This window comes from Populus trichocarpa, chromosome 6, assembly GCF_000002775.5.
Source record: "Populus trichocarpa isolate Nisqually-1 chromosome 6, P.trichocarpa_v4.1, whole genome shotgun sequence".
Taxonomy (NCBI): domain Eukaryota; kingdom Viridiplantae; phylum Streptophyta; class Magnoliopsida; order Malpighiales; family Salicaceae; genus Populus; species Populus trichocarpa.
This window is the reverse complement of record NC_037290.2, coordinates 24,415,898-24,426,953: the sequence shown is the minus strand read 5'-3', so window position 1 is coordinate 24,426,953 and position 11,056 is coordinate 24,415,898. Positions and strand designations below refer to the sequence as shown.

General features: G+C 34.1%; 2 protein-coding genes and 1 non-coding gene across 3 annotated transcripts; 1 reads left to right on the top strand and 2 right to left on the bottom strand.

Annotated features, from left to right (window-relative positions):
- Window positions 1-4,823: 4,823 nt before the first annotated feature.
- Window positions 4,824-4,896, bottom strand: TRNAF-GAA (transfer RNA phenylalanine (anticodon GAA)). The gene has a single exon. It is a non-coding gene; the product is annotated as a tRNA-Phe (tRNA).
- Window positions 4,897-5,932: 1,036 nt separating this feature from the next.
- LOC7495722 (60S ribosomal protein L37-1) lies at window positions 5,933-7,121 on the top strand. Its single transcript, XM_002309534.4, has 4 exons — window positions 5,933-6,098; window positions 6,185-6,320; window positions 6,708-6,809; window positions 6,894-7,121. The coding sequence occupies exons 1-4, from the start codon at window positions 6,096-6,098 to the stop codon at window positions 6,935-6,937; spliced, it is 285 nt and encodes a 94-aa protein (XP_002309570.3). The 5' UTR covers window positions 5,933-6,095; the 3' UTR covers window positions 6,938-7,121.
- Window positions 7,122-7,702: 581 nt separating this feature from the next.
- Window positions 7,703-10,856, bottom strand: LOC7495721 (GTP-binding protein At2g22870). The gene is made up of 5 exons (XM_024604456.2): window positions 10,268-10,856; window positions 9,978-10,047; window positions 9,007-9,169; window positions 8,345-8,604; window positions 7,703-8,094 (listed from the first exon to the last, which is right to left on the bottom strand). The coding sequence occupies exons 1-4, from the start codon at window positions 10,749-10,751 to the stop codon at window positions 8,386-8,388; spliced, it is 936 nt and encodes a 311-aa protein (XP_024460224.2). The 5' UTR covers window positions 10,752-10,856; the 3' UTR covers window positions 7,703-8,094; window positions 8,345-8,385.
- Between the last annotated feature and the right edge of the window lie 200 nt (window positions 10,857-11,056).

Here is an 11,056-nt window from a genome sequence, read left to right as displayed (position 1 = left end):
TGTACAAAAATAAGCGTAGATCTTAATGTTTCATCTCTTTTTAATTAGAATATTTTATCATGATTTTTACCTGTTATATATCTTCATCTAATACAATATATATAAATAATGTTTATTGTCGTGGTTAGAACAATAAATAAAGTCTCTTTTCTTGTGTCCTTGAATCCACAAGTATCCATAAAGGATAAAGTGATCATTTAACTACAACATCTATAATTGATGATGTTCTAAAATTCAAGATACTTAAAAATAGGGTTTTTTTGTTGGTTGGGTAATGAGTTTAATCAAGTGTTATTGTTATTGGATCCATTCTTCATAGCTAAAGAAAGTGGTAGCTTGATATAAGAACCCTAATACCTGCAAAACAGTCTATTTTTATGGATTTTAGGACTCTCATATGCTAAAGTCGGTATCTTTATAGAGATAATGTAATAAATAGGTGATAGAGCATTAAATCTCAAGAACAAAGTTATTTGTTCTTGTTTTGGTATGTAATAAATGTTATGTAAGAAAAAATATTGTTATGTGTACATGTTGAGAATCAAAAAATTATGAACTCTTATACACCTAGGAGTGTAAGTGGAGTATAGGCTTATTGAGTAAGTCTCTAGTATTGTATGCAATAAGTAAAACAATATCCAACCCTCCAATAATAGGATGCACACAATCCCTTGGCATTTTGAATCCAAGTTAAAAAGTCTAGGTCAGTCAAAAATCTCAAAAGAACAGGTGTCATAAATCTAGGCTTAAACAATGCCCAAGACTAGACTCAGGTCGTGCGTCAGGTCTAATGACACTAGGGCATAGGCTTGACTTAAGGCTTAGATGCGTGGTCTGGATCTAAAAAAACATCAAGGTGTGGGCTTGATACTATATTGAGACCGCAAGCCTGTGACCAAACACCTCAAGGGGCAAATCCATTGTTAAAAAGAGCTTAGGACAACAAAAAATTGTTTGGAAAAATACTTATAAATTTTGTTTCATTAATAAGAATCATAATATTATTATTGAAACTTAATTGCTCAAACATGAATAACTCTCTTATATCTAATTATCATGATGAAATTATTAAAATAATTATTAACAATAGTAATATCATCACAGCAACAATAATAGCATCACCATCGCCATTAATTGTTGCATAATTAACAAATTACTAAAAGGTGTCACAATTGGCAAGCTATAATTGTTGATGCCACACCCATTAAATTGCAATATCAAACACTCAATCACAAGTCATTTGTTAATATTTAATATTAATTAATTATGGGTCTCGAACCCCTAACCTTTATCTATGACAAAATGTATAGCACCTCAACTTTATAGCGGTGGCCAATTCAACCATGTTGTAATTAATAATACGACTATTGTGTTTTACTAACTACTAATTTATTAGTGGCTAATCCAGTTCGTGTGTATTGTGATAATACATAACACAATTCATCCGTTCCGCTAACTATAAATTACTAATGACAATTTCTTAGCCAACTAATTACTAATTGTGGTTGCTTTTATTTTTAGATACTTTTTAAAAGTATGCTAGTCTTAAAAAAATATTAAATTAGTATTTTTTTTTTGTGTTTTTTATAATTTTAATGTGCTAATATTAAAAATAAAAAAATCTGAAAAAAAATCATTTTAATATATTTTTAAATAAAAAACACTTTAAAAAAATTGTATGAGCCCGTTTTGTATTATGGTACCAGTTGGTTTTTTAAAGTGTTTTTTGTTTAAAAATATATTAAAATAATTTTTTTTTAATTTTTTGACATCAATTCCTCATAATCTTACAAAAACATTAAAAAAAATCCAATAACAATTTTCTTTGAAAATACTTTTAAAATGCAAAAATAAATTGATTATACGCATCACAGTAACAAACAGGCAGATGGAATGAAGTATTCTATCTATGACATAACACTTTGCATTGCATATCATGAAAAACCCTAAAGCGGCAGCGGTCCAGCCATGCTGTGTGTATTAATAGCATCCACAACCACAAGCAGACGACAGGCATATAAATTTTCACCAAATTTCCTCTCCTAGCCCAGAGTACGTTACACATGGTGCACATGGTCACTGATCTTGACCATCCAATTTGATTGGGCAGCTAGCCAGCTAGCTAGCCCTGGTGGTCCAACAACAAAAAATTGATGATGTCCTAACGGTTTGACATGGACCATTTCCAGGCTTTTATGATTGACTTGAAGAGGTCAGTATCACAATCAGATGGTGGGGAGTTGTTTAGTCCATGGAAAAGTCATCCATCAGACAGTATAAATCCATGATTGGTTACAATTTATTGATGAACACCATTATTCCTTGGAATGTCTGTCACGACACTAGGGCAAGATCAGATCGAGCCATATCGACACACTTGTAGCCCTCCATGTATGCCTGTATTAATCCCATATTATCTTTTCCTTTAATGGTAGAGTATAGGCACTATACTTGGGAAAAAAAATAAAAACAAAAAAAGAATCTGCTAAAAAAAATAGAAAAGATAAATTGCATTATCCTAATATTGTAATATTTGGAGATGTATATATCAAGATGTGATTGATGATAGCTAGAACGACTCCTTCTACTCTAGTACCAATTAACTTCCAGGTGATAGTTGAAATTCATCTATTTTTATATTTAAAATAGAAATTATTATAGTGTGTTTGATTTTGCATTTAAAAAGTGTTTTTAATTTTTTTAAAAAATTATTTTATATACATATCTCAATATTAATATAAAACACGCACACACACACACACACATATATATATATATATATATAAACTATTTTATTTTTTATTAAATACTAAATAATAGTAAGATAATGGATATTCATGTGGATACCCGAAATTTGATGGGTAATTTATGAATATTATTTTTTTATCCAATAAATAATAAATTTAATATGAATATCAAGAAAAGTTTAAAACAATGATCCTTTAAAATATTTTAATTTTAAAAAATATAGAATTACCTACTTCTTTAAAAAATGGGAACTATTTCCACAATTAGCCTATGAAAAAAATATGATTTTTTTTTTAATTTTTCTTAATTAATTTTACATGTTTTTTTTTCATATTAACTTCAATAGAAGAAAAATGATTTATATCCTTATTTGTTCTTTTGATTTTAAATGACAGTACTTTTAATGCGAGCTAGCACTTTATGTTTTAAAAAAATAGCAATAAACATCTATAAGCTTTTATTAATAATTTTTTTTATTTTCAGTTCTTAATTATATCTACAACAACATTAATATTTCAACCTATAAGCACAAGAAGATTAAAACAGAAAATCTTACTTGTTTGAAAATAAAGTTTAAATTTAATTAATTGAAAAGAAAGGTTCCCATCAAGTTTGATTTATATATGAACAGTATTACATTTACAAAAGAAAATTATGGATACGAAGCTAGCTCGACCATTGTCATAATAAATTCTTATCTACAATTTATGACTGGTTCTTATTGTTCTCTCTCTCTCTCTCTCTCTCTCTCTCTCTCTCTCTCTCTCTCTCTATATATATATATATATATATATATATATATATATATATATGTATTATCTACAGCCGTTGGTCTATGTATGATGGCTATGGTTTAAACCAAAGACATGGTTGTTGGGTAGGAAAAGATTCAACCGAATATATATTACAAAGATCCAAACGAGAGGATCGATCCCAATCGATTCAACTACTGCATGAAGCTCACTTTTTCAGACTGGCCCCATGCTACAGGGATTAGCGAGCAGCAAGCTTGAAGTTTCCAAGGCTCACAAAACTCCTGAGTCGATGGGAGCTAGCTAGCTAGATCTTTATTAGGACATGTGTGTATGAAAGGTGCAAGACAAGCAAAGGCGTGCATATACATGAGAATGACACAGTGCTGATCATGAGCTCGAAGATCATGTCACTAACTCACTAGTGCATCTGCCCTTCATGTAAACGTGAAAATGTCCACATTATAATCCATAATCCTCATCTCTTCCTTTCTTTCTAAACCTTGGGACCGCAACAAGACCACGACCATTCTTCTTTAGTTGCACACTTGATGATCGCATTCGTCTCTCATCCTCACACGCGTATATAGATTCCAAAGTGGAAGTGTGTTTTTGCAGGTCCGTGATCAGGTACACTTTCTCTCTAGATGAAAACACAAGGATTATTATACGTAGGTTTTGAGTTTGCCCGAGTTAATGGGATAGGTTTTAATTAATTTCTCTAGCTTGCTATGTGCGACAGCTGCTATGAAAGGAGAAGATCCAAGCCACTTGCTCACTTTTTTTCTCTTTTTCCCTTCCTTTTAGAATCTTTGTGAGTGTTGGGTAGGGATACTTTCTAGTTTTTTGAATGATTGATGCTATCATCTTCAAAAGAAGAAGAAGAAGTAGCATATGGTTTTGCATGGTTTAGCCTTTTCTATTTCTAGTGGGATCGAAGTCAACTATTTTTGATCTCTACTAGCTAGTACATATATGCATGCTCCTTCTAGTTCTAGCAAACCATTTTCCATTCACGATCTCCCTTTGTTGCCTTGTCAATTTACTCTAGAATGCAATCAAATTAAATTCCCACTCAAGAAATAGACAAGCACATTCCCATTATCACAAATGAAATAGACAAGGATATCAATCATTTTGCGATATTAAACCAACAAAGGTGAGATTTTGTCGCGTATAATTGCATTTTGTAGCGCAATTCCAACCTCTTCCAAGGGAAATATTGAAAGGGATTCGGCTATGGAAAGATCAGGAAGACCCAGAAACCAAAATTAGGAAAGCCCATTTTGTTTCAAATAAGATTTTTTTTAAAAAAAAGTCAAGTGCGGTGAGCGTGGATCGAACACGCGACCTTCAGATCTTCAGTCTGACGCTCTCCCAACTGAGCTATCCCCGCTGTTGATGACACCCCCGCTCGTTTTAATTATAAGTTCATATTTTTAAAATAAATAATTTAGGTATATTCGAGAACTTTATTATGTGGTCCGTGCAGTCATAAATGATATCATTGTCGCTTTTTAGGTTCACTTATTTGAAAAAAAAAAATATAGATGGTGGAGGAATACTTCTAGAGATTTCCTTTTTGGCAAGGCAATGAGCTTGAATCATTAACATCAATGACATTTTGAGATGATCACTCCTAGGCTTCCACATACAAAAATGGATTGGGGCATCGATATGGGCCCAATAAGGTACTGGCACATAATTATTTGACACAAGTGGTCAAGGACTTAAAGGTCATCTTTGCCAGAGTCCACTTGCCTAAGCTTCGCAGAGGAGGAGGAGGATAGGCAATTTGGAGCTGGGCCTGAATGCAGCAGCTCAACTTGTGCTTGTGGCTTTATTGGGCTGATTTATTTGAAATGGAAGCCCAATATGGGTGATGAAATCTTGTTGTATTTTTAGTGCTTTTTTTAACCTGCCTGTGCCCTGTAAAGCATATTTTTTACTGCAGATTAAAACAGCCAATAACGAACTAATTAGAAGGTGATAATTATTAGCTAGTTAAGTAAAGCTAATACAACGATGTAAACTATTTATGACATTGAAATCTGATTGTTGACCTTATAAACTTTGAGTTTGATTCAATTTAGGTTTTTAGTTAAATCGGATTAGATGTGTTTGGGAGCGCGATTCAATTATATTTTTTAAAAAAAATTAATTTTTTAATTTTTTTATATTAAGTGTTGATGTAAAAAATAATTTTTTAAAAAAATATATATATTATTTTAATATTTTTAAAAAAATATATTTTTTAAAAAACAATATTTACCTTCGCTTTTAAATACTCTCTAAATAGTAATCTGGCGTTAATGATCTACAAGTTAACCTAATTATTCGATGCCTCAGGGCTCAGGCACCTTCGGGGCAGTTCTGACAGCTATGATTACAATCGAAGGAAACAAAATAAGCCCAATATTGAATAGATGAGTCAGAACCAAAGGCCCATTGCACTTTAAAGTTGGCATAGTGACCAGCCCAAAACAGTCCTTTTAAGAAAACCCTAAATCTTCACTATATAATTTCCTTACTCTCTCTACGGCATAAAATTTTGTCCCCGGTGATAGGGTTTTTGCTGCTCAAGAAGAAGAAGAAATGGTACTCTTCCTTTCACTTCTTCTGAACAATAGTAAACAACAGCGTTTGTTGCTTGATGATATGATTCTGACGTGTTTGTTTTGTAGGGGAAAGGAACAGGGAGTTTTGGTAAGAGAAGGAACAAGACACACACTCTCTGTGTGCGATGCGGTCGCCGCAGCTTTCATCTCCAGAAAAGCCGCTGTAGTGCTTGTGCCTTTCCTGCTGCCCGTGTCAGAAAATGTAAGTTGCTCCCTTTTAATAGATCAAGAATTGATAGATAGATGTTAATTTTTTTATTATTATTTAAAGCAAGATTTGGTTTCTCGATTGCTTCTCGGTGTTTATTGTTATGATCTTGTTGCTTGCCTTTATGTTCTTTGAATCTTTTTAACATTTTTGGGATTTGTATTTTAATTTACTTTGGCCAGCTTTTAAGACTCTTTTTTCGATTTACTCTGATTATAAGAATGAGAGATATAGAGCTGTTTCAACCGCAGAAAGCATGTTGTTTTCGCATCATAGGGTTTGTTTTTAAGGAATTCTTCTGTTTGAGCGAATTTAGAATTGAGGGTTGTTTTTGGCAAACTGTGACGAATTTGTATGAATGTTTTGTCTTTGGTTTCTTAGATAACTGGAGTGTGAAGGCTATCCGCAGAAAGACCACTGGAACTGGCCGCATGAAGTACCTCCGTCACCTACCACGCAGGTTCAAGACTAATTTTAGAGAAGGTAAAATTAAAATTCACTTCTTTGTTGATGTAAAATTTATTTGTTGTTTAAGTTTTGATATATGTTCTTCTTTGGTTTATTTAGGTACTCAAGCTACTCCAAGGAACAAGGGAGCTGCAGCAGCATAGTAAGGCTTAGAAGGGGAATGAAAGTCTGTTTTGTTTCAATGCTTTTAAATTTGCAAACAAGAAGTTTTGAATTGTTGTTTAATTGCTGTTACTTATTAGCCATTGAAAGATGTTTTCAACAATGGAGACCTACGAATGTTTACCATTCTAGTATGGTTATGGATGGTTATCACCTTTTCACGTATTCTATAGGTCTGCCCATCACTTCTTTGTCTACAGTCGTATGATATTTGATAGTTTGACAGCAATGAAATGCATCTATGGTGCTTAAAGAGCATGGATTGGTTGAATGGTTTTTACTAACAAAATCCCTGCCAATTCCAGCCGCAGTCCATATTGAGGACTGAGCTTACTGGCTCCAAACCTGATTGTGTATGTTGTGAGAGGCTTGGGTGCAGGATTTTGGAGTCTCGGTGTGCTTTGTGCTCTATTACAAAGCATCATTTTGATTAAATGGCTGAGCCTTATTTATTTGTTATTATTCCAAGTTTGACCATGTTAAGGAAAACAAAAATTCAGGCTCATTCTTCTGGATACATCTGCCCTGCCCACCGCTTTTGATCTAAGGTTGCTGATCCCAATCTTATTCATCACTGGCATAGGAAGCGTCTGGTGTACTAGTGAGATTCTCGATTAGCCCCATATGATTTTCAATTTATCCATGGACGCAACTTTGGTTGTAAACATTAGACCATGTTGATGTTTTGTTAATATCTTTGCAAGCAGCCAGAAATCCAACCTCCTCCTAAGTTCGCTCCACAAGCCTAGAGACACATCGCGTTTATTCAGTTCATTCTACAAGCCAAAATAAGCTCAAGATAAATTACATGTACTCGTGCTTTTCAAAACATTTAATCCCCGGAGTTTACTACTTAATCAACTTTAACAGCAAAATCCTTGAGTTGTTTGGTTAAACCAGTGCCAGAGTGAAACTCAAACTTTATAATCACTGAAATCAAGTAATAGCTCCTCCATTTTTGTAGCCAGCGAAACTTACAACCACTCCAGCACTGCCTTCTCATCACCGGAGCAAGGATACAATACATACTGTATGGTGAACCGCTCAACCTGTCCTGCTCTACCCTCCAATGTGTTTTTCTTTTACACTTCGTTTGCATTAGTTAGCACTGTGGGACTTGCTAGAGCGCGATGGCAATCTGTTAAACACAACAACCACCTGGCGTCAATTAAGGTCTCCGTCCCATCTATCATCTATGGGGCATCAAATGCATGGAGTTCAACAGGAAGTGTAAAGCGTTCTTAATGATTATAATCATCTTGCAATCCACTCGACAAATTTGGGAATTTAGTTGCAATTCTTGCCAGGATTAGGAATGGCAATGTTACCAGAATGGTCTGTCCATGATGAAAATGGAAACATGGCTCTATTTATATAGGAATACTCACAAGGGAATGAGGGAACATATTTGATTCCACATGCTTTTATCTCAGTGTTTGAGCCAGTAGTTCCGCAATTGAGCCATGTGCAGTAGCATCTCATCACGACCTTGATTGGTAACACCGCTGGTCATAATCCAAGGAGGTGCTGTCTCAAAGAAGCCGCGTATGAGCTCCTGAAATTCATTCACATTTTCTTCAGGCCTTTTCCCACCATTCCTTTTCTTCTTCCGCTTGTCGCATTTGGTGAAAATGAATGTCATGGGAACCTGAGAGACAAGAAAATCACCTTTATAGACATCCTTCCCTTCCCTCCAACCTTGACTTAGATATAATAGCAAGTGCTATCTTTAATAGGGGGAGTTTCTAATCTACATGTAACTATTAGCAAGTTAGCTGAGGAGATTTAAATCAGAGGTGAAACCCTAATGTCCATTCATATCAATACATGAAAAAGAAGATGCAACTGAAGCCACTGGCAAGTGTTGTGCAAATTTAAGCCCGGAACATCCTAACCAAAATCAACAGTCTCCAGAACAGCTAGGGAAAGGAGAAGATATAACTGTAATTGCACATGCATCATCAGCAAAAAAATACTCAAAAGCAAACAGCGCAGCAGGTCATCAGTTGATGTATTCCTTTTCTCATTCTAGCAAGAAAGATGAGTCTACCTGATTCTGACCCAGCCAGCTGGCATATTCAAGATCAATTTTCTTTGCAGGAATACTAGCATCAATAAGAAGGAAAACTGAGACCAAGGTTGAGCGATTGAGAAAATAATCTTTAGTAAACTTATTCCAATCTGTCCGAAGTTCCTGAGGTGCAGATGCATACCTGTTCAGAGCAGAAACAAATGCAATACAGTTAAAACTCTTTGACATGAATGAACATGGACCTATAAGTTTTGGTTGAATAAAAATCAGCATCATAAGCAATAACTAAATGATTAATATAATAAGAAAAAGGAAAACACCGAACTTTGATTTGGCAGCTGTCGAATCCTAAGATCAACTCAACGATTGTCACAAAATTGTTGTCAAGTAAGATATATGCAAGCATGAGGGATACAGGGTAGAGCATTGTAAGCACAATAGAACAAATATATCCTATGCACAAAGAAAATCCATCTTTACTGTCTCAATAGAATAGAAACGCCACACAATTGTGAAGAAGCAGTTCACAATCCAATACAACTGGACAAACTCGAAAAAATTAAGAGATTCAAAACCATTAAATACTGCCAGCAGAAATAGCAAGAATAACTTGATGACAGTATCCATCATTGCACTCTGTAATTCATACACGTTCAAAGCTCTTTTCTGTCTCGATAGAATAGAAGACTAACATATTTTGAGAAAATATTGCAAATTCAATAATTTGGACTACCTAGATAAATCAACAACAAAAGTTAAAATTCAATAATAAAAAAAGGAGAGAGAGAACAGAGTGGTAAAATTAGCGGCAAGGCATGAGAAAGCGAAATAGGTACTTATAACTTTATAAGCATCAACCAACAGATAGTTATCAACTAAACTTAGTTTATTCTCCAGAAAATAGATTCTAAACCCGAGAACACTATTCCATATTGCACCTATACAAAATTCGCACATGATCAAAACGAACCAAGGCATTGAAACCATACCCATATCCAGGCAAATCCACCAAGTACCAGCTATCATTGACCTTAAAATGATTGATGCACTGCGTCTTCCCTTCACCAAGAACAAAAACACAAATAATATTGAGTTCTAAGCAACAAAGTCTCCTCCTTTAGAGTACCCCAAATTCCATACATGTCATTTCACTAGTCACAACACAAATGCCACAATAAATAAAAAATCCCATCATTTCTTGCTGCAAAATTTATCACATAACACAACAATAGACATGAATCAGTAAGAAAAAAAAGTATTAAGTTTATTATGAACTGACCAGGTTTTTTGGAGGTAAGTGCAAGTTTCTTTCTTCTAACAAGAGAATTAAGAAGAGAAGATTTTCCAACATTAGACCTTCCAACAAGAGCAAACTCAGGCAAACCATCAGAAGGACAATCTTCAGTTCTGACACTACTTTTAATAAACTCAGCTTGAACAACCTGTGCATCCCTTGCATACTTACTCAACACAATATTAGACCCTTTCAAAATTCTAGCACTTAGACCACTATTCTCATTGATTGAAACCTCAGTGTCTGGTGGGATAAATAGTTTGTCAAGTGAAAATTGGGTTTGGGTTTCTTCTTGGGGTGTCAAGAAATTGTGGGCTTCGGTGATGGGTATAGGTTCTGTTGTGGTTAGTGTGGATTTGAGTCTTGTAAGGGTTGGTAGTTTGAGCTTGGCGAGGAGAGGGAGGTTGATATGGGTGTTGTAAAGAGAAGGTGGGCAGTAAGTGAATTTTGGTAGCTGAGAAAGAGCCATTTCTATGTGTTTCTTCGCAGTTTTTATGCGGGTGGAAGCATCAGCTACGGCTATGCCTGCTGTGGTGTGGTCTTGATGAGGGAGAGAAGGAGGCAGCGAAGAGATAAATCTGACTATTGTTTTTATATTTTAAAAGTATTTTTAAAAAATTTAAAATTTATTTATTTTTTTACTTTAATTTTTTATTTTTTATTTTTAGATAATATCAAAAATATTTAAAAAATAAATAAAAAATATATTATTTAGATAATTTTTTAACAAAAAGTATTTTAATATTTGTTTTTATTATAATTTATTTCAAAATT

Excerpts from the sequence above, each read along its gene's own strand:
- LOC7495722 (XM_002309534.4), top strand. Across the intron at positions 6,321-6,707 it reads TGCTGCCCGTGTCAGAAAAT|ATAACTGGAGTGTGAAGGCT; the intron begins GTAAGTTGCTCC and ends TTGGTTTCTTAG. Across the intron at positions 6,810-6,893 it reads CAAGACTAATTTTAGAGAAG|GTACTCAAGCTACTCCAAGG; the intron begins GTAAAATTAAAA and ends TGGTTTATTTAG.
- LOC7495721 (XM_024604456.2), bottom strand. The coding sequence starts at position 10,751 with ATGGCTCTTTCTCAGCTACCAAAATTCACTTACTGCCCACCTTCTCTT. Across the intron at positions 10,048-10,267 it reads ACTTACCTCCAAAAAACCTG|GGAAGACGCAGTGCATCAAT; the intron begins GTCAGTTCATAA and ends TTCTTGGTGAAG. Across the intron at positions 8,605-9,006 it reads GCTGGCTGGGTCAGAATCAG|GTTCCCATGACATTCATTTT; the intron begins GTAGACTCATCT and ends CTTGTCTCTCAG.